This window comes from Acanthochromis polyacanthus, chromosome 20 (genome assembly GCF_021347895.1).
Source record: "Acanthochromis polyacanthus isolate Apoly-LR-REF ecotype Palm Island chromosome 20, KAUST_Apoly_ChrSc, whole genome shotgun sequence".
In the NCBI taxonomy this organism is placed as follows: Eukaryota; Metazoa; Chordata; class Actinopteri; family Pomacentridae; genus Acanthochromis; species Acanthochromis polyacanthus.
In genome coordinates, this window is record NC_067132.1 from 21,046,991 (window position 1) to 21,071,536 (window position 24,546).

General features: G+C 42.2%; 1 protein-coding gene across 3 annotated transcripts in view; it reads right to left on the reverse strand.

Annotated features, from left to right (window-relative positions):
* The window catches only part of dlgap1b (discs, large (Drosophila) homolog-associated protein 1b), a 98,951-nt gene that overhangs the window by 29,225 nt on the left and 45,180 nt on the right, over positions 1-24,546 (reverse strand). For all 3 annotated transcript variants that reach the window (XM_022207042.2, XM_022207026.2, XM_051940358.1), the window contains exons 3-6: positions 16,612-17,740; positions 14,398-14,612; positions 8,836-9,013; positions 6,596-6,851 (exon numbers count right to left, since the gene is read on the reverse strand). In XM_022207042.2, the coding sequence (XP_022062734.2) occupies positions 6,596-6,851; positions 8,836-9,013; positions 14,398-14,612; positions 16,612-17,673 (1,711 nt within the window). In that variant the 5' untranslated portion in view covers positions 17,674-17,740. The remainder of the gene's footprint in view (positions 1-6,595; positions 6,852-8,835; positions 9,014-14,397; positions 14,613-16,611; positions 17,741-24,546) is intronic.

The window sequence follows — 24,546 nt, forward strand, 5'->3', positions numbered from 1 at the left end:
ACCTGCAGTCCCACCTCCAGGGGGAACCTTCACAAATCACATACGAGAACACACACAGAGAGCCCTACAGCGGCATTTTCCTTCCCTTGTATAACATATGAGTCACCCTGACATATGACAAACAAAATTTCTGCCTTGCTCCTGGATATTTGCGTGGGCTGGTGGAGGTGTAAGGGGGATGTCCGGTTGAGTGCTCGGCTTGATCCTGATTCGGCCAGACTTCAGCGATCTGCATCCCTGCCACTTACGCCGAGCCCACTGGGAAATCCACGGATATTTATTCTCACGAGCTCTCTCAGAACGGAACTCCTGGAGAGGTGCCAGTGATGGCGGTGACTGTTATTAATTGGGTCAAAGTGTCTGGTAGTTTTTCATCCTCCCACTCACACAGCTTCAGCAGGAAGAAGGGGCAGAGGTGCAGTGGTGTGTTACTCTGAGCCCCTGGGGGCAGTGTTGTACAGGCTTTACTTCAGCCTCTGGTAATCCGCTGTAATATAGAGCTGGCAATATAAAAGAGCCATAAGATTTCACTACAGCAAAGTCTGAAAATACTGCATTAAGATCCCTAATAAGATTAGTGTTCCAGGCTAAAATGAGCCTTTATATACTGAATTTGGGAAAATGTTTCTCTGATGACATCTTGATACTAACTTCTAATGCATTGTACTTACTACTAAAAGCAAGTGAGGGAGTGTGGAAGTTGCTATTTTAAAACTTCAGGATATCTCTCATATCTGCTTGTATTAAAAGCTGTGTTCAGTGAAAGCTCATATCTGCTAATTGCAAATACTTCTTTCTAAAGGAAAAGTCTGGCAGTTTGGAAAACCACTTTTTGCCAAGAGATCGGGAAGACAGCCAAGGAGCACATTTCCCCAAACTTTTCCTTTGTTAATTATTTCTATCTTTTTCAATATTGTCCATATATTAATGTCTTTTTCATGCGGTGTCTCCAACTCTGTTCTGGTCTACTAACTCAGAACAAGCCTGTAGTTAGTAGGTAGTGATTTTAAAGAGCCCTTATTATGTATATTTACAGGTTTATAATTTTCATTTTGGGGTCTATTGGAACATGTTTACATGCTTTAATGTTCAAAAAATATTTTTTTCTTGTACCAAACATTGCCGGAGCATCTCTTCTCGCCATGTCTCTTTAAGACCTCCCTCCTGAAAAGCTAACTTTGCTTTGATTGGACAGCTGGCCTGATTAAAGTAAGCTACTGTTAATTGCATACAGTAATCCCAGATTTATGAGTATAGAGATGTAGCCTTATAGAAGCAACTCTAATAAAGAAATAATGACGAACTGTGAGGAAGCTGTACATTTTTTGTTTGAGGTTGTGCCAAATTAGCTGTCAGGCAGAAGTTATGCAAATGTGTTACATGATGACATAAATAAGTAACAGAAGAAAAACTCCATTTGATGTAGACTTCCTACACATCAAATGGACATTTGAAGAGATTTTACTCACAAATAAAAGCTATAACATGCTAAAGGAAAAGGTAAAAATCCAAAAAGCATAAAATAGGTTCTTAAATAAATTGATGGATATCCTATTTGGAATAAAAGTGGTTCAGAGAGATTAGAAATTTATGTTTAGTTGTTCTTTTGGAACACATTTAAACTGAGAATCCCTATTTCAAAACGCAGTCAATCTAAAGCATAATAAAGTATTTTATTGTGTTTTTCTAGTTTTGGTGTTTCAGATAGAGAAGTACAGTGCAAACCCATGCAAGCGTGTCAAAGCTGTGTCAGAAAACTAAATGAAGAGGTGTTATTCCACAGAGTGCTTGACAAGACCATCAGCAATATGTACCTCAAGCAAGCCTTCAATGCTTACTTAAGAAATGCTTTATTCAGCACAACGTCTCTGTACGGGGCCGAAGAAAATTCACAGCCATAAATTAAACATTATCCTGTAACCTATTACGGAGAGCTAAGGGAGGAAAGCCTCTCTTTTCAGCCAGTCCCTCTGCAGCTCTGAAAAATGGATGCTGGGAAAATGAGGCTGGATAATTGACAGCAGGTCAGTGAGCCAGGGAAACCAAGGGTGAGAGAAAGAGAAACAGAAACTATGGCAAAATTCCCAGCCTTAAGATCTGTGGGTATACGGTTTCTAATTGAAGGTCAATTATTCTCCTCAGCGAAACAACTGGTTGATTTACCCACACTTCCAGCCGCTGCTGTGAAAAGCAGGGGATCTAGCTGTTGTGTGAGAGGCCAAGTAAGGGGAAGACAAAGCAGAGTGAAGAGGTGATGAATACGTTAACTGGAGACGACGTGGGGTTGAGGAGCCAGGGCTTAGAGGCAGTAAAACCCTCACATTAACCGATTGCTATGGATTTTCCCAAGCTTTAGAAAGAGGATCTGCTCCAGATTTTGTTAAACCGATCCAAAGGAGCTGATGCCTAGGCCAACATGCCTGTCCGAGGCAATAGTAATATGTCTGTGTGAGTGATTGCGCGGGGTGGACGTGTGTGTGTGGATGTGCCAGTTTGAGTGGGCAGAAAGGCAGGCAAAAAGCAGCCACAGCCACTTGAGGTTCAAAGAGAAGAGATCAAAGGACAGCCCCTTACTTCGGTCTCCTTCCACAGGATTAAAAAGATCATCAATAATAATGGGCTGGAGCGGCACAGTGGGCAAACTGGAGAGGAGCATGAGCGGAAGCTGATAGGTCTCGGCTGCCTGCCTGTGTGTGAGTGTGTGTCTTTGTATGTGTGTGTGTGTGTGAGAGAGAGAGAGAGAGTGTGATATTTTGGCGGTTTGCTGCCAGGACAAGTGGGAGCAGAAACCATAAGAGCAAGCCATTTTCTGGAACTGGGGCTTGAACCAGCCCTCAGTAACATCATACAATATTCACCGCAACAACGTCTTCGCTTCGCACTTTGGGCTTCCAGACGATTTCCTGTGAATCGTGTGAATGTGTGTGTGTTCTCCTGCATCACGGGACAACAGAAATAAACAAAATCGTAAAAGCTTTTAATCTTTACTTGCAGGACATCACTTTGGTGTAAGTTAAATGCTGCTTATAGTCTCTTACATACGTGTGGACAGACAGAGAGAAAGTTTGAAAATGTCAAACGTTTGTAATGTGAGATTATATAATGCATGCTGCTCATGTCCAAAGATAAGAGCTGCTTTGTTCCTATGGGTGTTGTGCATCTACACTTTGAGTAGCGAGTGCTGCAAAGCTAACACAGCACCACGCCACAGTACAATGATGTTACATCACATCTCCATTATGTGTACATGTTAAACTACATCTACGTGAAGTCAGATGGGAGGTACAGATGGAGAATACTCCCACGTTTTTGAACTGAATATTTCACATCACAGTGCACATTTGAGCTGTTCTATGGATTCGTTCTGGTCCCAAAGCAGAACCATACCACCACAGATAGACACTAATGAAAAAATCAGTAGTCTGAACTGACTTCCTTGGATGGGCTCCTCTTTTTTGTTCTCATTAGTTATTGAAAATGATGAGAATGAATTGAAATGCTGATCTATCTAGTTCATTTTTAGACTCAGGCAACTGCAACAGCGCTGCAGCTAGGCCTGTATTTTGTGCACAAGATGTCTATAACATCCAGGCAGCGTGGTGGATCACAGCGCCATAATTTGACCAGATTAAAACCTGTATAGTTGAGAAGGTTATCCAGGAGGTGAAGGTTGAGTTTGCTGCAGCAATTCTGCACTCCTACTTCGTCCAACTATTTCTCATGCCTTACATTCACGGTGCATCAATCAATAGTAGGCAGTGAAACTTCTCTCAGTATTTACAACGACTTTTCACAAAGTGCAGTAGTGCAGGGCATGAGCTGTCAGCCACTTTTCTTTTGTTTAACCTTAAAATTACTTTTTTGGACGAGGAGGGGTGCATGCAACCCTATGCATTCTGTTGTTTTGGTAGGAAATAATTTATTTACAGTGTTAGGCTTTTCAGGCACTTCTGCAATATATGGACGCAAGTGGAATAAACAAGGTGTGGTTAATAAATAATACTTAAAATGAATGAAGATTTTAATAATTCATTGATGTTATCAAGTTATGCATCACTCAATCTAAACAGTCATATAACAACTCCCCCAAAATATAAAACATCAAACCATCTTATGTGCTATTTTTCAAGCACAGTTTTCATTCAGTCCCTTTGTCGTTCTGTAAATAAGGATTTTTGTTTGAATATGGATTATTTTAGGTGAAAAGAAGGTTTGTTAAATATGTAGAGGAAAGAGGTGGCATTAGCATAGAAGAAGCATCTTGAAGAAGGTTAAAAAAGAAGGAAAACTACAATGTGAAATGGTCCGTCACAAATCAAAGTCCTACTTTCGAAATCTTAAATTAGAAACCTAAAACTATGTAAAATGGAGATATTCAACTAAAGTACAAAGGGTTAAAAACTGTCTGCTTGTTTTTTGTACATGCACTTAATTACATCCACCACTGTGAGCAAGATATACACTTGTTGCCTCTTTTCAGTGTCAGTTGGCCCTCATCTTTCAATTCATTATGCAAACAGATTTTACAGTGGAGATAAATATAAAACAATTAGGCTAATTTCTCAACCCCCTGCCCCAACCTTTTCGGGTTTAAAAGGAGTGTTGATTAAGAGTTGGTGGTGTTAATTAAAGAGTCCAAGACCACCTGCAACCTCTGTATTTGCACCTTGCATGAGCAGTAAATTGGTGACTCCCACATGACGTTAACATTGCAGATGAGTGTGTGTTAAAAATGCAGAGATTAAGACAGGAAAAATGTAGTCACACTGAGAACTTTTCCTGTTCTCCTCCCAGTCTCCCTCTCTTCCTCTCCTCTTCAATCACAGCCTTCCCCCAGGAGGAGAAAAAGGAGAGGTAGCTAATTAATTACAGTGACTGACGACTCCGGTGCAGATCTAAGGAGGTGATGAATTGTGCGGTAGTACAACTATGACAGTAATCTGACGCAATCCCCTACCTTCAGTACCAACCACAGTGATCTGCTCTTCATATCGACCCGTAATCCATCACTCGAACTCGATGTCCCTGTCTCGTTTGCTGGAGCCTCACTTGCAGCTGATTCCAGGATACAGTACATTCGGCAGATAATGAAGGTCAAGGGTCAGCAGTCAATCACTTCCAACTATGCAAGGAGGATTTCCCTCAACTGGAGGCAATGCCATAATATTGGATCATAAGTGACGACACAGCAGACCAATATCTCTGAACTTCTACAACATCTGTTCATCAAACTCAGACGCCAAAAACGGACGATCGTTAAATTGCCGGCAGTCATGATTCTGCGGCTGTTGATGTTTGTGCTACATCACACACACATGCACAGGCAGAGCCTTCTGTTTTGTCACTTTTTACCTGACACGTTATTTTGAAAGCTGATGTCTCTGCAGATCAATAAATATACCTGTGAGGTATGTGAGAGACATCTGGAGAAAGAGAGACTCAGCGTGTCCTTTATTGCAAAGCAGGCATCGGGCTTGAAAACCAGATTTTAGCCTCTACAACGCCGCCTCGCTTGATAGATGGTCTTCATTATCTCTTTCTTTCTCCAAGGAGGGAGCACTGAATGTCCCTTTCTTCATCTTATCAGTCTTCTTTAACAGATCAATAACTACCAGCACACAATAGAACAATCAACTGAATCTTCAATTACCTTCAATTGCACCGTTTACCCGAACTGCACCATTGATATATAATGATAAAAATACTGGGGCGCAACTTCATACTGTCTAATTTTCCCAAGCATGAGAAGTCTTGAATGAGAAGAAGCAAATTTTAAACAGCATTAAATAAATGTTTGCTCAGTCTCAGTGTGAAGCCCTTTGAATTCACTTGAACTACTTTTGCCATTCTTCCAATTTGCAGTTAATGTGTTTAATTAGCTGACTATAACCCTTGTCAGCCAGGTTTGGAGAGATGCTGTCTTTTAATTGGCATAATTAAATAAGAATGGGAGCGAACGCCAATGTGCGTCAGGCGGCGGTGACTCAACCCACTCAGTGTAAGGAGATGACGTTTGGATTTGCAGAGGGAAACATAGAAGCACCCAGTGTTGGGTGCCAGCACCACTCAGCATCAATACTGCATGCAGTAATGCTGGAAAGCCAAGCGCTCCAGACCATGAGGCACACAAGAGGGCTAAAATAAGACCCAGCAGTCAGTGAGCTTTACAGCTTAAATAAGCTCTTATGCGGGAAAAACAGCTCTGGATTCATCTTATTGTATCTGAGGAGAGAACTGGGTCAGATGGATAATAATATCGAGGGGTTTGGGTCTGTGTTTGCAAAGTAAAAGTAGTCCACGGTCAGCTAACCAAGTCAGCTCTTTCCGTTCACAGAAAAGTGCAAGACTGACATTCAGCAGAGGAGAGTTAGACAATTTGATTTGTCTAAATCATCCTTTGCACTAACTGCAGTTTAATTAATTCATTTCCTCTGCTGATACCGTACACATGCTGCATAACTTAGAAAACACATCCATAAAACATAATTCCTATGCATGCTCACACGTCAATTTATAATGGGTTATGGATTATGTATGTTCACGCGCCGTCATGAGCACATGAGTCTGCATGTGTTAAGTACATGTTCCCACCGACCTGTGCTGCTCTGGATGGTTCTGACAGTGGTGGTGGTGCGCGGCGGCGAGTTATTCCTCCTGTTGCCCACCGCGACGGCTCCCTCTTCCTCGTCCTGCGAGCAGCCCTTCTCTATGGCACGCACGTAGCTGTGGCTGCGCATGCGGAAGCAGCCGGGCATGGGCAGGTCCAGGGCATCTACCGCCTGTGACTCCATCTCACTGAACACTGACTCACACACTGCCTCGATCTGCCCGTTCACCTCCACCTCGCTCACCTGCAGAGGAGGGGAAAAACACACACACATACAGCATGTGCAAACAAAACAGCCAGATGAACAAAAAAAAAAAAAAACACAAAACATCGAAGTGTAGAAAAAAATACACAGTCGCATACCAGCACAGTGCAAGACAAAAGAGAAGGGACAATATACAGCCGAAGCAAAAACAAAAAGCCAGAGAAACAGTGCTTAGTGCTGCAAGACTCAATGTTACTGTGCTACTTCATTGATTAAAGCTTCACTAGGCAGGAGTTTTATGTACAAACGCATTTAAATCGCAAATTGGCTGCTGCAATAGAAGACAGTTCTATTGTTCCTGTAATTTGTGATAGGTAGATTCACCATATTCGCAAAAAAAGAAATAAAAAGCTGATATGAAGGGTGAATAATCTTTTTTTCACTCAAAATCTTTGAGAAAAAGCCATCAAAATATGAATTTGCAGGAAATTATATTCTCAGATGAAATGCGTGACTTGGAGTTCTTTAACGAAGTATCACAGATTGGTCAAACTTTTACCGCTTTCACCTCTCAAACTGTCTTGTGTAGCTTTAAGCCATTCACAGGAATTTACATATACTTAAAAAGGAAATACATTTGAAGAAAAAAAAAAGAGTATCCAAGGGGTGCAGTGGAGGAGGAATCACTGCAGGATAAAAACTTCAAAGGGCCATACAACAGAGTGAAATGCTACAAGTGTTGTTAATAAAGGTGAGAGCAGGAAGTGTCAAAGCTGGGACTAGTGGGATTTGAGATGTGACTCGAGGAAATCTAGCTACAACTACATCATTAGCTGGTGCAGTTTTGGTTTCAAAACAGGGTCGAAAGTAAATAAAACTTGGAAAACTTTCCACAGACTTGTGAGACGGGTGTGTGTAACACGTCGGGTTGTGTGAGGGGAGATGCTACGAAAGCTCCATTCTATTCCTTGAAGAGTTGCCAAGGTGTCTTCACGGGGAGGAATCGAATGGGAAAACAGCTTTGGGTGTTTGTCAGTAAGGAGAGTGTACAGTCAGACAAGTGTGAGTGTATGCTGCAGAGCCTGGAATCAGGAAGGTTTGTGGACCTCGATTCAATCCTTTGATGTTCAGCCTTTCCTTTACGTGTCACTTCACACTCCATGCAAACACAATCTGAGAGTGAGTGAGATAGAAAACCTAAGCAGCACCTTTTTTCTTTTTTTTTTTTCATTCTTTTTGTAGATGCCAGGTCCAGTCTGACTTTACTCCTCTGGGCCTGCTCCATGCCAGAACTTGAAGGGATGTCTCAAGGGTCCATCATTCAGATGGTGAGGCAAAGTGTTTCCCCTAGGCTTCTGATTGGGGGAGGGGGTGCATATCCCCCATTACCCCAGGTGAAAAGGTAAGCTAAGCTCCCCTGCCACTCCAGATAATGAAAAGTATGAAGCAGTGCTCAAAAATCTAAAACGACTCACATCTTATTTTGCAGCAGCCATGACAATAACAGACCTGATTCCTTGCCAATTCTTTGATGTTCACTAAGTGTTACATCAAGGCAAACACACATTATCACTTGGAACCAATTCCAATATTCATAAAAATCACACGGCCGCATGTTTATTCTTGTTTTCCCATCTCGCATATAGCAGATGCTAAAATGAAGAGAGCATTTTTAGTCTGTCATCTCGGTTCATGAAATATGCTGAGGCAGAAGGGGCACATTACAGTCGTACATGGAGGGTACTGGCGGAGGGGGTTCTGTATGCCCTCCTGTTTAATTAGCCAATCTGAATTCGCCTGCATCATCTGAGCTCCAGAAAACAGCACGCAGACGTATGCACTAATTAGGACATTGGGGGTTTTTCATATTCTTCATACTTCACCGGATGACGACCTGGTTGCCAATTCAGGCCCCAGAATGGTCACGGATAGGATTTCCTCCCACTGCACGACCTTACTGGATACAGCGACGGAGGTACAGAGGGAGCAGAGGCCGACGACGGAGAGGCAGAGTGCCACTAACCTGGCTGATGGTGCTCATAGCTCTCATGTAGCTCTCGTTTCGGGAGCGGAATTTAGGCGAGGCCAGCAGCCCTGCCGGGTCCAAGCTGTCCAGACTCCTATTGATGGAAACCTCACTCACCGCCCGCAGATAGCTGTGACTCCGGATCTGCAGCTTGGGCGAGTGCTCAGTGGAAATCCTGCAGCAAGAGAAGAAAAGAGAGAGGGAAAAAAAAAGGAGGGACAAAAAAGAAGAAACTGTGAAAAACAAAGCAAGACAGAGGCAGTGAAAGAGCAGGGTAACAGAGGGAGAGACGAAGCGATGAAAAGGAAATGAAAGAAGGTATTTGCAAAGTACTTGGCGGTGTGTGAACCCAAAGATATAGATCAATCCACAGTTGCTTCAGGAGACACCCTTATCTAATCAACAAGCGCAGGACTATTGAGAAACATTCGCAGTAGCTTAGGTAGTTTGTCCTTGAGGCACCTTGTAAGCACTTTCTGAAACACTAAACGGTGAGAACACTTGCATGCATATGTCAGGAAAGTGTGTTGTGTGTTCCTGTGAGGTAAATCTAATGTAGAGACTTTGGGTGTTGAAACGCATATAAGAGACTCAAAAACAGGCCACCTATAGATCGACACAAAAATGCTCACATCCCATCTCCAAGGAAGATGAATAGGTGTCTCATTAGCTCTCACCTGCCTGCAATCTGATTGCTCAGCATGCTTCACACCTATGTGCATGTTTGTGCCTGTGCGTGCATGTGTGAAGAAGTGTGTGTTTAGGCTACGCAGCGACCGAGCGCAAGCTAAACAATTCATTAATCTGGGGATCTAAAACCTAAAAAGCTGACTTGCTTTCCACTCAATGAACACGGTGGCCTACTAAACCAACTTACTGAGAAGTGCAGTGAGAGGAAAAGATTACAACACAGATTATGGAGATTATATTCTTAAATCAGCGATGAGAAATAAGGGACAAATACTTATTTTTTTTCCCTCACTCTGTCTCTCATCTCACATATGAGAATATTTAGAGAAAAACACTGTACATACACACACTTTTGCTCTCTGCCTCCAGGTCAGATGTGCTTTAATTATGCATTTCCTCCTTAAAATAGAGTATGGTTACCACAGCAAAGCAAACTAGATTAGTCATTCTTGGAGGAAAGGGAGGGTTGCAGGGAAAGGACAGATAAACGACTGAGATATGAATAAGTATGCTGGATAGACAGTTATTAATTTTAAAACATGTCGGCATGCAGCTCGACTGTCCCTCTGGATTTCTGACGTTGACAGGAATTCAAAGCTTCTGCATAAAAGCTTTCAATAGTAAGTCATGCTGTCAGTTTGATTTATCAACACAGTTCATTCCTTTTTAATCAGAGGCTTTTCCGTCGAGGTGTTTCAATAGTAGCACTGTGCTTTTTATTGCATATTTCAACAAGTATTTCTGCCAGTTGCCATGCAAACAAGGAATCTGTTGTGTTATCACAAATTTGCAGAATTATTAGACAAATTCTATTTCGGTCTGACTGTCCTGACTTCACTGGCAATGCTAAATCGATTTGGGGTGAGAAAACTAGCTAAAATCCACTGATTTATCACTGCTCTGATACAGATGCACGAAAACAGTTCGAACTACAGGGGAGCCAGGGGGGAGTTTGGCTCCTCTTAATAAGACATGAGCTCCCCTGAAAACATGATGTGTGAAATTTTGATGTATGATTTATGCATGAGGGTGATTAATCACCAATTCACTTTAATAAAAATACCAGCATGCACGCTGTTCTTGCTATCACCACTGAAGTGTGGCAGTGCGATATCATAAAAGTTGATTTAAAAAACAAGCTTTCTTCATATCAACAGTCATAAAACAAAACATGTCATGTAAAATATAAGCTAAATCGTATGTTTCATGCTTTATAGATGTTGTATCTGTTGTTATTAACGACAGAAATATGAAAAAACTGAGCTCCCCTGAAGACAACAATGTAGTCTGCATGCTTGCCAGAAGCAGCATAATGCAGTAACTGGCTGTCTGACAATTCAAGAGTGGAGTTATAATAAAATGACAGAAAATCAATCATCAGCTTCCCAAATAAATATTTTATGATTTATTTAGTCTTCTATGGAAGTAAACTGAATATCTTTGAGCAAGTTTTTTGAATTAAACAACAATTCATGACCACGATGATAAATGTTGTCCGGGCACTATTAACAGATATTTCCACTTTTTAAATTTAACTATTTTCTGATCACACATTCTGGTGGCTTTGGTTAAGTTTAAGCATGAAAAGGTTCAAGGTTAAGGACAAAACTGAACTTTTTCATGGTTAGGGGACCATGATCATCATCAGCTGTACTGTGATGAAGTCTGGATTCAGTTTTCTTTCCTCTTTTGAAACATTTTACCAACAAAACAATCAATCGATTGATTAAAAAAAATCAACAGTTGGTGCAATTGCTGGCACTATTTAAAGGTGTAACCAATAAAAAAATAGACTTTCCGACTATATTATGAGGGGTCACTTCTTTCTATATTGAAAATTTATCTTTAAATCCAAGCAAAAAGTCAGAATTTATATTCCAGACCTCAGAGATTGGTGTGAACCATCCATATCAACCACCTGGAGTCTGTCGCTGTGGGTGATGCACAGAGGAATCAAGTAAATGAAGAATCTACCTAGATCATTATTTCCATCCACATTGCTTCTTGATTTCCCTGTGGGGCTGATTATAGAACCAATGATGTCTATTGTGGCAACTTGAATAGTGGACCCTGCCTGTAATCAGTACCACCCAAGGATGTGGAGGTCAGTCTATTCCAGGGCCCTCCATGGAACAAGTGACATTAAAGAACACATATTCCTCTGCCAGTCAGGAATCAAGACTGTCTGAAGCCAACTGCTGATTTCCACTGCATTACCAAGTGTGTTTGTAATTGCAGATCTGCTCTTTTCTCACAAGTCTTCATCCCCATCATCACATTTTGTCCTCTCCTCCTCCGGCTACCACGCTTAAAGTTTCTCTGTCCAACTTAAATTTCTTCTTTCTCCTCTTCCCAGTCATTGTCTTAATGAAAAACACAAGTGTAGTGTTGTTGGAGTGATGGAAAGATGTGTCTTCTTCGTGCGACACACAAAATAAACCTGATAAAATCTGGGCCAGAAATAAATGAATTTGTGGCAAAAAGAAAGACTGCTATTAGCGAGTGAGGGGAAACAAGAAAGGATGTAATTTTCTCCTGAGCTTGTTTGTCTGCCAGGAATAATTCAATCCATTTAAAACACACACTTTATCCGTGTGCCATGTGTTTTAATAAATAGGGAGGTTAGCATTGGGTGAGAATAAACAAACTGCACAACTTCTCAGCAGCTTATTCCCAAGTAGTCGAGGAGACAATGGTCACACAGACTGGGCTCCGAAACATATGGAACAACAAAGCTGATTATTTAATCATTGTGGAGTGTAACAGACTTGTTCCAGCTCCCAAAAGCGCAGTGTGAAAACAAGATGTCAGCTGCTCCCGCCTCATTCTCTATCTCCAATGTGCAGCACTGCAGTTTGGTTTGTTCCACTGGGTTCCATCAGATGATGATGGCGTTCCCCGGGCCAAATTCAAGTCATTAGTGGGCCCCAAGCTGTGCCACTTGCACTTACGTAAGGGTGTGCATGTGTGCGCTAGTGTTTGTGCAACCAGTAACAATGACTGAGCACCCACTGGTGTTCCTCTCATCTCTGTATATTACACAGCTAATCAGTCACAGCCCCATGCTGCATTAGAAGTCCTCGATTCTTTCAGTGTTTCAGTGCAGCAAGAATGTGGGTTATTATAAGTTTAAGGCAGCCAGGTTGAAAGCTATGAGATGACATGTAAGACGGAGATAAATTTAAAGGCGATTTCTGGTTTATTGAGAAGTTTGTGCATCGATTCCATCAGTTATGATAATTTAACTTCTTGTATTAGCCGAGCAAACGTGTGGACTCATTTGTGGATGACGTTGTCAGCCTTATGTGTTCCAAGACTATGTTGCATCAGACATTTTCTTGATGGGCTCGCTGATGAATACTTTATGAACTCATGCTGTGAAAAAAACACGCTGCTGAGCAGACAACACTTTATATAACAAGGAGCAACCTCATGGCAAGCTTCAAATAAGCTTTTAACTCAGCTTTTAACCTCAGATCTTTCAGAAGGAGCTGGTTTTGCGAGGGAGAAAATATTTGAGAACATTCTGTAACATGCCATTTATGTTTGAAGAGATTTCGGTACATGAACAGGCATTATGTATTTTAAATGAAAGCTCTGTTTAACGTGTTGTGTGATTGTAGTGGTGCAGAGGCAAGCTATGAAGACAGAAGTTGAGTTGTAAACACAGAGCAGGTAATTAAACTGTGACCACTGAGAGCCAAGAACTTACACATAAGCCAGACTGCTGCTGGGAATATGTGTGAGTAACACTGGCTGCCTCCATCTCAATCTGTTGGTTGACTTTTCTCTTTGACTTTCATTCCCTTTATCTCGCCTGTCTGATTCACTGACACTGTGCTGTTTGACTTGAGGCTTTCAGTGCACTTGAACACTATATTCAGAAGCATGTGCTCAGACATAATGTACAGTCGGGCCTGCAGTGACACTAGACACAAACACCCAACAATACTGAGATGATTAGTCAGTTAGCTGATTAGGTGGATGATTTGAATTTAATCAGTGGTATTTTTCTAACAGAAATACTGCAATAAGCCAAAATGCTAAATGTTCACTGGCTCTAAGTCCTCACATGTGAAGAGGTCCTGCTTTATACAATTGCAAATGTGGTCATTTTAGTAATTATTTTGCTGGGCTCTGGGAAATTGTGTTGCCCATTTTTAATATTTTTTCTGACCTTTCTGAATAATTAATTAAAACATTTTTTAACTGAATATCCAATTTTGGAAAAAAAAGTTTCATCCCAAGTACCAACCCAGTTTTCACAAAATTAGATTCTATACAATTAAACTGCATTCCCAACTGTGTTTTAAAGGTAACATAATGGAGGATTTTGGCATAAACCAGCTATTAGATTTTCACTCAGAAGACTAGGGTTTGCATTCAATCTCAGAATCAGGTTTAATTTTCTGTTGTTTAATTTTGGTTTTCACACGTTTCTGGGTAGATTTAGACACAAACACTATATGGTTATGTATAGGAAAAATTCACACTTTGTTAAACACCTTTACATGTTCGAATTTTGATTACGGTTTTACACCAAAATTACTTGGTTAGGCTTCAGAAAAAGTGTCATAGTTTGTGTTGAATTGGACTGTTTTGCAACATGTTTGAAACTTTTCCTCCATTTCCTGGGTTAACAGGGTGACAAGTCCCATAACATCTAATGTATGATTGGTTAGCTGAAAAGCAGCTCTTATGATCAGTAAAATAAATGGCAAATATACATTAACTAGAAATGTATTTGTGATATCATACAAACAAACATAATACAGAAAAAGTACGCTGCCCTGAAAATGTAAATGAGAAAGCAGTTTAGTTGTCTGGGAAAGTAGTTTTGTGCAGACTGGGTTGCTGGGACACACTCACTTCAGCGTGGTCATCTCTGTGAGAGACGGCTGTGTGGCCTTCAGGTAGCTGGCTCGTCGTGCCTGCACCTTGGGCGAAGGTTTTGGGCTGCAGTCCGAGTCGCCGCTGTCTTCCTCTGCCATGGCCTTGATGTAGCTGCCGCTCCGCATCCGCCGGCACGGAATCTCATCATCCTTCCCCAGCGGAGAGAACCCGCTCCAGTCATCCTGAGGCACCTGCAAAGTTGAGGTGAGTTTAGGTAAAGAGGGAATAAACACACATCCCAGTACACACTTGAGAAGCACTCACACATGAATACGAGCACGCACAACAAGACTGCAACCTTTTCTACAGCGCCCTGATATAAATACCTTAAAAGGCCCAGTTGTAATAGTATCAATGCAGGGTCTGCCTTGATCAAACCACAAGCTTGTCAGTACTGGTGGCCTTCTTTTGTCTGTCCTGTGATGCATGCTGCATATCAAATGCAGGGAATTAACTGTAGTGACAAAACGTTGCAGTGCCTCGGCCTCTGTCTGCGCTCCTGACTTTTCACACACTAATGAAGGTAAAAATAAAAAGGAGGCAAAACTATCTCCTACCCCTAATCTAAAAGAGAGGGAGTAAGAGACAGCAGACATGGAGAGAGAGAGAGGGGGGGAAACAAAGGAGGTTTTGTTCAGCAGAACCACTGCAGTCCCAATGTGAGTGGCTGTTAGGGCACCAGCTCTGAAGTGAAAGAAACGAGATACAGAGCGAGAAAAAAGTGCACAAGAATCATTCAACAGACTGGCATGTAGCTAGGAAACCAAGCTGACCTTGATGTCAGGGGCAACTACAGACTGTGTTAACATCTTGGGAAAGTCTGGGTCTGTAATGACGTCAAAAGGAGCGAAGTGTTGGTACTGAGCCATTAAAAAATATTAGATGAAGTCATGCTTTTCTTGTCTTTCTTTTTTATATGTCAGGGTCACGGTAGAATACAGCATGTCAAAGATGTTGTAACTTGTGGGTGTTGTATGAAACGGTTCGGCATTAAATGAAGTGATTACGTGTGCGTGAACATCAAACACTGGCAACACACTCAGCATATCTTCTTATTTAAAGAATTCAAAAATATATCTGCAGTCTAACTTGTCAGGCTGCTGCTCTCCTTGAAAGCCAGTTTTCCCTTCCGCTTCAATTTCTGAGAGAAAGGAATGGCTCTTTTAGGCTGGAAGAATTGTTGCCATACTGCAGTGACAACATCCTTCCTTGATCTGCTCACTCGGTTTTCCAGGATGTTAAAATGCACGGCCATACAGAACTTTCCCTCTTTTATGTTCTTCTACTCTCGCTTTCTGCCTTTTACTTTCACTGTTCATACTGTTCTCTGTTGCCCTCATTTGCTCTCTTTTAGTCTTTTTTTTCCTACAGTACACACATATTCACACACCTTAATTCTCTTCTACACTTCTCTCCTGTGGCTTATATTTGCCGCTCACCCCAATGTGAGGAAACGCTTGTAATCTGAAACGCTTTTATTTTTTCCAAAGCAGAAAAAAGACAAACGTGATCAGGTGGGTTGATGCGTCTGTGTGCATTTGTCTCTATATGTTGGTGACAACTGAGCAACTGGAGCAGATGTCTTTCCATTTTCCATGTCATAGTGCCATCATACTTTCTCTCTCTTTAAATAAAATGTACACAACCTGAAGCACGCAATCCACTACTGCTATGACCACCACAAAAACAACCTTGACAGCTCTAGAAATGTAGTTCAGTGTCATAATTCGCCTTTTATGCACTGTAAACAGAATAAATGTGTGTTTTACCTCAAGTGCTTGTTCACTTTAAAAATGCTAGATTCTACATGAACGTGTCATGTTCAAGGAAGTAAATGTAGCTGAGTCTTTTGAAGTCCTTGTAGAAATAATGGCATGAATTTTTACACGCTCACGTATAAACATTTCCATGCATCTGGGCACAAACAAAGAGGAGCAGGTGCCATGTGATGATTCTGCAAAGTGTTTTATGATGAACAAGCGATGAAGTCAACGTGAGGCCGATGATGAAGGGAATGACGGGATGCGTTCCAGGTCACTGCGTCCCTGATCAATCTCTCTAACTCGCACAGACACACGACACAAACAGCCCCAGATACATGCAGAGAAACAGACGCATGAAGGAGCACCTGGCACCAGATGATATATGAAGTACGACATGCGAGAGGCTGGGCTGCTGTAACAGTCCTACCTGTAGGAAGTGGCAAGTGCGTCCTTGTTCGGCTTTCACTAGAGCTTTATCTAGGTTGACTGAGGCCTTCTGGTAGACCTCTCTTGCTCTGCTCACCGTCAGAGTAGAAGACCACGAGCTCTTCTTCAGTTGAACTTGGCCGTCGAGGGCACCCACCAGTGGCAGCGCTCCGCTACTGCCCCCGGAGCACGTTGAGCACTTCACGTCGTTGTTGCTGCGTGATGTCTTCAGAGACTGGGCGCTGATGGTGTTGTAGGACTCCATGAAATACTGCGACTGGGATTTGTCTGGGTGGCGCCCCATAGTCATGACCCCTGAGGGCAGGCCTCCACTGCTGCCCCCGTGGTGGTGGTGGTAGAGGCATACCTCCCGGTCCAGCGTGTCGTCTGAGCTCCAGTAGCCTGATATGGCAGTGCGCATCTTAGGCTCCGACTTGGAGCGATCCTTGCTCTTACTGCGCTTGCTGTGCTTTAGGGTCCCAGAGGACGAGGGAGGATCATCAGGACTGGATTTGCTGCCGTTCATCCTCCCGCTACCTCCTCCGCCAGAGCCCGAGGGCCCCTCCAGCGAGTGGGACTTGGTGAAAAGCTTCTGGACGGAGTGGACGAGGTGGCGGATTCGCCCGGGGCTGTCGCTGCGTTGGTGCTCTACAGCAGTGCGCTTGTACTGCAGCGTGTGGTAGCCTTCACGACGCAACGGTGCCTGGCTCTCGAACTGCTCGAGCAGGTTGGAAGGGATCCGGTTGTTGTTCCCTCCACCTCCCTTACTGCTCCCTGTTGGCACGGTGTAAGGCACCACAGCACCGCACTCCTCCTTCAGCTCATGGTGGGAGCTGTAATGTCTGCGAGGGAAGGTGCAGCTGGCCAGATCGGGGTAGGCATTGCACTCAGACTGGAAGGAGTTCCGCTGGGTGTAGCATGGGTGGTCAGCGGGATGAGCTTCCCCGGGGTTGAGGATGTAGGACCGACGATCTGAGTGTCCCAGGGTCATAGAGTCGTAAGAGGGGTCGCAGGTCACAGTGTGGTGGTGGCTGCGGCTGCTGGACAGGCCTTTCATTGTCATCGTGGCCGGGTCAACGTGCACATCCAAGTGCTGCCGCAGGAGGTCTGCACAGGCCGCAAAACTAGCTCTATAACAAAACATACAACCATGAGGGAAAAACAGACAAACAAGAAGAGAGAGACAGAAAAGAGAATTATAAATATCTTGCATTTGCATATGCTTAAAGCACAATTTAATGTTTTCGTCTGCTTTAATTTGAAGAAGATGCTTTTTGGCACTCCTTCACAGATGAGGAAAAGTTGCTGACGCTGACAGGACCTATTCTTCGCTTTCAGTCTTGTATTTTCGTCCTTCAAAACTTCAAAAGAAAGATGGCTAAATATAGCAGCCACTTGGCATGTTGTCCCTGACACCAAGATCTGTTCTCAAGCTTCCATTTCTCTGTTTGCTCCAGTAGATTTCAGTGAAAAAGCGACGGGGCATCGAGGAAACAGAAAGAGACAAAAGAAGAAGACGCATCAAGAAGAGTTCAAATCTATTTCCAGCTAATGTGTGTGCTATATTTGTTCAAGGGTACTGCAGATTGAAGCATCAGGGCAACTCAACAAATAATATAAGGAGAAATTGGTGATGGGAACACAGCTGCATAAGCATCCTTTGCAAGGTTTTAATCCCACAGATTATTTCACCACAACTGTGCGATGTCTCCTAAATGCAATCCAGTGTTTTCACAGAGCAGTGGATAAACAGATCGAGTAGTACTCAAAAAGCACATTCATTTCTGCTTGCAGTACATCTGCTCACTGTGCGTGCGTGCACATCCCCCCACCCACAAACCCAACAAATGATCGCAGGCTGGTCCTACACTTTGCCTCTATACCTGTAGTTGTTCTAGGGGCAAACTAATTGGCCAGTAAAACCCAGATGACAGCTTCTGGGCTGGTCGAGGCAACTGCAAAAAACGACCTTTCCCTTACATGGTGACATGAAAACAATGGCATCCATCAGTGCCCTTAAACTGCCGCCCTTACGCATGTGGGGCTGCGGCTGGCTAGTCGCTGAACCCACACTGTTTCCAATGGACTGGAGGTGAAGCTAACGAGACAATAATAAGAGCCCACGCACCCCAGTGTAGCAATGTGACAGCAGTGTGGCCAAGCCTCAGCGGGCAATTCATTACTGCGATTTATAATGCAGTACCAAAGGCCACTGTGGTAAATAATAGAGAAAAAAAAAGGGCTAGGAAGGGGGAGAGAGGAAACAAACATAACAAGAGAAAATGAGGGAGACCGAGCAGCAGGATGAAATAACATGTCAAGTCTTTACATAACTGGAGGACACGGTGCAGGGCACATGCAAGATGTATTTCTGTCCATGAATACAGAGTGAGTCATATTTAGTATTTTCTTCGACTGTAAACTGGATGCTGGATTAATTGAAAAACTGGGGGAAATTATTCATGCAATTTCCATGTCTATACTGAACCAGGGGATTAAATCATTCTGGGAGAGAGAATTAAGCTAATATTTTATTGTGAGAGCGAAAATGGAAATTACAGAGTGGCCAGTCCCCCACCCCCACCCATCTGAGAGTGAATTCACATAAAGCTCTAAGTGCTACATACCACAAGGATACGCACAGTGTCCGTTTCTTGCCGAGCACTTAAAAAGTGGGCTGTGTCCAACTAAAGGTATTCATTGCAGCTGACAGAGATCCCTTCTGTTGGCCGCTGAAGCACAGAATGTGACCTAAATAAAAGGCCCTCGCGGTGATCCACAGCAGCGTGTTTGTGGCACAGCTGTCTGCAGCGCTGCACTAAAGCTGAAAAGCTGAAGTTGGGTCATGCTGGCGATCTGCCTGCTAGCAACACATACACACACAGACACACACATGCATGCACAGACATACAAATGCATAGTGTACCTGACAGGCTGCATATCCAGGCTGAATTTTGATGCAGCTAGCTTGTAAAGCACAGTTTATCAACAGCAAGAGAAGGATCTGCTGGTTGTACTATGTCTGTCAGGTATGGCCTGCAGTGATATGTGCTCATAGACAGCTGTAGTTATGTATTAAGCTGTATGTCCATTGCAGCTGACTGACCCAGTTGTGTCTCTACCTGTCTGGTTAAGCAACTGCCATATAGGACCTCAACAACTGGACAGGTCAGTCCTGAGTCATAATGAAAGATTTCATTAAAGATACTGAATTATTAATTTTACAGGCTGGTAGTTTGCTATGTCACGTCATCCTTAATGATATTTTTGCACCTTCCATGCACAGTGCACAATGCAGTTTAAAGAATAATTGCAACAGATCTAAATTCCTTTACTGTTTTTAAAACAATGATTCCTTAGCTGTATTAGCCAATTGAAAACAAGGGTCACCGACTGACTTTTAAATGTCTCAGCTGACTCATTTTAAAACACGAACACTGTAAAAGGGGCTTTGATGGCTGCATGATATCATACCAAAATACTGATGGCTAAGATGAATCTCAAGGCGATTGTTGCCCCAATATCTCAGGCATGAATCATCGTCACTGATCTTGTATTGCTGTGAGGAACACGTCAGTCTTGTATTATGCAGAAAAGATGAGAACACATTGTTCAAGCATACACCTGACTGCTTAACTTAGATTCCTGCTCGTATTTTCACACACAATGTTCTCTTTAAACATTAGTATTACAAAAAGTTAATGTTCAGTTCTAATTGTATCCAGGAACAGCCACCACACATCGGATGTGCTAGTCAGGAACATTAACCTACAACCCTGCAAACAAATATAGTTACAAAGCTTGACACAGCAGTCAAACCTAATTACCTCCGCCAGGAGGTTATGTAATCATCAGAGTTTGTTTGTCTGTTTGTCTGTTTGTCTGTTAACAGCATAACTCAAAAGGTCATGGACGGATTTTCACCAAATTTTTACAGAATGTCCGGAAGAGCAAAAGTTACAATCGATTAGATTTTGGAGGTGATCCGGATCACCGTCTAGATCCAGGATTTTTTTGAAGGACTCTGTACAATTGAGAGATGGCCGCCTTACAAACAGACAGACAGACAAACAGATGGCCTGGCGGAGGTCTGCGCTCTCCAAGTGCTTTCCTAGTTACAGATGCTTACATGTATGAATTGCTGTTTGAGGTCCTCTGGTAAGAAGAGGTTTTTGAAATAATGGTTTCCACAACACAAAAGTAACAATCAAATCAATCAAAAAAACAAGAAAAACTTAGAACTTGCTCCTTCTATTTTATGGGAATGGGTTCTAAAAACCACAGGGATTTCATTGCATTTAAAGTGATTGTTTGCTGACTAGCAAGGTGTGCAAACAAAACACAGGAGTAGATAAAACAAGTCAGGCTATGAATGTTAATGGCCATTAGCGCCTGCGCTGCATCAGCACAGCAGGATGAATTCAATTTGGATGCTATGTTTCTTTGGGCTCACATGAGATAAATGGAAAATAGATTTTTTCCTTGATCATCCAACATCGTGAGCAAGTCTCACAGTGGTAAAATCTACTCATAATTTTCTTCACCCTTCACTATGAAAACGCAAAGCAACATTGACTGCATGCCATCTTTGCAGGAAACAGTGAAATCAATATAGTGTGAGAAGACTGCTGGAGCTTCTCTTGCTGTTGAAAATAAACGGCTGCTGTTAGACTGCAGTTAGACTATCTTCCGCAATCAAGATCAAACGCCGGTTGCAAGATGGAGCTCGGGGCTTAAAAAGCATCTTTAAGGCCACAGGGCTACAGAAGGTCTGCTTCTCTCTTGAACCTGGCAATGCTTTCTCCAAAGGAAGAAAACATTACCAATCTCCTCTCCATGGGGGATCAAATCCCCTCCGTGGATGTGGCTCGTCTTACGTGTGTGTGTGTTCCTATGTTTGTGAGGCGGAATAAAAAGGAGTCCATCATTTTACCTCCAGTTTCAGGTCAAGTGAAGTTTTGCCTTTGATCCAACAAACGTTTGCGGTGTCAGGGTGCTGCATGATATTACTGCACTGACTGGATGGACAGTAAGAGTGAAGTGACTGTACTCGCAAAAATATGCTCCACTTGGGGGCCACTATGTGAGAGGATGACAGTCAGCATGTGATGTATTGTACTTGTACTCAAGTGTGGATAAATGACAACTACTTATACCTGCATGCTGAATTATAATTCAGCAGTTACTGGTTTTGTGTGAAAAATGTAAAGATTTCCACAGCATTTTTACCTGGCTGATGTTGCCTACTTTCCACTTTTTAGACACTTTTTAGAATCTTAATTGTTTCGGTTTTGGGAGTCAAAATTAGGGATTGACCAATATGGGTTTCCATAGATGAAAACAGGCCGATGACTGATATTTTGAACCAATATCCATTAGATGTAATGTTTTAACAGCTTGTGATAGCAGATAACCTGTCATTCATAATTAGGCTTCTTCATTAACAAGAGTGACTACAATTGAAAATGTAAAATAGCAACAGGAGTGATTAAATTAGGACATTCTCCTCTGTTAATGTGGCATCAACTGAGATTGATCAGTTTGTCTCTTGTAGTTAGAGCTGCTGTTCTTCTCTTTTCTTAATGTTACACTGTCCCATCACGTGCAGGGCTCACTAATGTCCATATCTTTAAGTATGGTTATTGTTTTTTTCTGTTCTGGGGTAAATTTGGTGGCTGCCTTCAAACTTAACCGCTAGCCGTTAGCATAGCCTTAGCCACTGTGAGAGTGGCTGATTTCCTGTTTTGTGGCAAAGGCTTGTGTTTCTTGTCCAGTTTTTGCAGTCTCTGCTTGAGAGACATTTCCGAGTCCAAAGAGTTCTGAGACCTGAAGTAGCACATGTATCAATAATCAGTCAATAAAAATACCAGTGCTGACAATCGGCCACAATAAGTCAATATGGTTCGTCTCTGTTACAGGGTCATTTTTTGTGCACACGACCGGCAATGCCATGGTATCAAGCTATGCAAATAGCTTTGGTTTAGTTCTTCTGCTGACACAACAGTGCAGTTGCCGTGAAGAGGCTGTGGTGAATTTAAAAGCTTGACAGTAATGTCCATTCACAGATTTTTCTGGAGTGAGTTTTTCAAACAGAAACTGTTTAAGCACAAATAAATCCCATTTACCTGCCCCCTAATGCCATCCTACTGGGTACGTTTAAAGTGCTTCTCCACCAACATGTTTTACTTTTGTAATTTGTGTTAACTGACCCCTTAAAAATAAAGAGCAAAAACATAATTGAGCAGCATGCTTTAGAGTAAACAAGATAATTAGCCTTATGATTTTCCAAGTGGAAGAATCAATGGAAGAATCAATGTAACGGAAAATAAAAAAAGCTCCCTGTAAAATGCTGTGCAATATTTTAAAAAAGTAATAAATGTTCTGCCTGACTGCAGACACAAATACACACAAAGTATATTCAGATATTCTGTGGAGCCACTTAGAGACACACTTCAACAAACCTCACCCATATTTATGAATGTTTGTGAAATGCACACACAAGAAAGCTGCAGCTCGCAGCAGTGACAAGGAGGATATTGTCATTTTGAAGGTGTGAACGCTGCCTTAAAAAACAAAAATCCCCAGAGAATAATGCCGTAGAACATTTTAGAGAAAGCCAGGGGCCAAAAAGCCGCTGAGGAAAATGGTAATTTTTTTGTGTTTCCGGATTATGTAGAAGTGGCTTTTAGGGATGTCAGGGGAGGCTGGGAACCACTAACTTTAATGTCTTGCTGTTAAAATAAACAAATAAAAGACAGATGTTGGTCTCCCTTGATGGTTCTCACCGGTTCCAGTCAAGGCAACACTGTGAGGAAAAAGTGCAAATGATTGCTCTCGGCTTATGGGACGTATTTCATAAAATATATGAATGTCTATAGAAGTAATATCAGACATGATAAAAGTCATATAAAATGGGAAATTGATAGAAATAAAATGCTCTCAGCCTGCTGTCATTTCATGAGAGGGGTTATATTCCCTTTGCAACTCAGACAGGTTTATACAAATGCGTACACCGGGGATGATAGGAAGGCTGTATATCTTTAAGGTATCAGTAAATGACAGCTTTCGCAACATGTTTACTCTGTAATTGGTATGCAGGCTCTATTTAAAACACTCAGGAATGAAATAACTGCTTGGCATCTGATCAAAACATGCCTGACAAACACACATATTTACAGCACAGCTTAAAAGCATTCCCTTTTTAAAATCAAATAAATACCTTGTTATTGATGCAGTTTCACCTGACGCCTCATAAGCATGTTTCTGCTCACTGTATTGGATGTGTTCCTTTTTTAAAAACATGCCTTCCTGGATGGATTGATGTCCCTGGTTTCCACAAGACAGCTCCTTTGTCACAACCAAACTAATTAGGCTGACTGTCGGGGCTCTCGCTGACAAATGGAGCGACTGTGTTGAGTTATAACTCAGGACCCACCGAGCACATTCTGGAGACAAATTCCTCCAGTGATGAGGTCTATTTGATCAAGGTAAACAAATTAACAAAGGCATTAAGTCTAGAGAAAGCCTGGCGTTGTTTGTCTCAGGCAGAGCTGTCACTGAGGCTCTCAACGCTCCTTCGGAGAAACTTCAACAGCGCAGGCTTGTGTACAAAAACGCAGCAGTGGAGGCAACCAAGCATGGGATTCAAAAGGTCATTTTGATGTTACGTCACCGAGTGTGGCTTCTGAGAGTGCATTTCTGTGTAATTCTTTCATGTGTCATTTCTGATATGCTGATTTGCCTCCTGTTCTACTGTTTTCCATTTATATCTCCATGACAGACCAAAGAGGAAAACGTTTAACTGGAATCTTATTATGCTCATTTCCAAGAAAACCACTCAATACTAAATTTACATCTCATATAATGCACAATTGTAGTAGTGTTGTCTTTCTATTTAACTGCTGCTACCTTACAGCTGTGATATAATATGAAGACA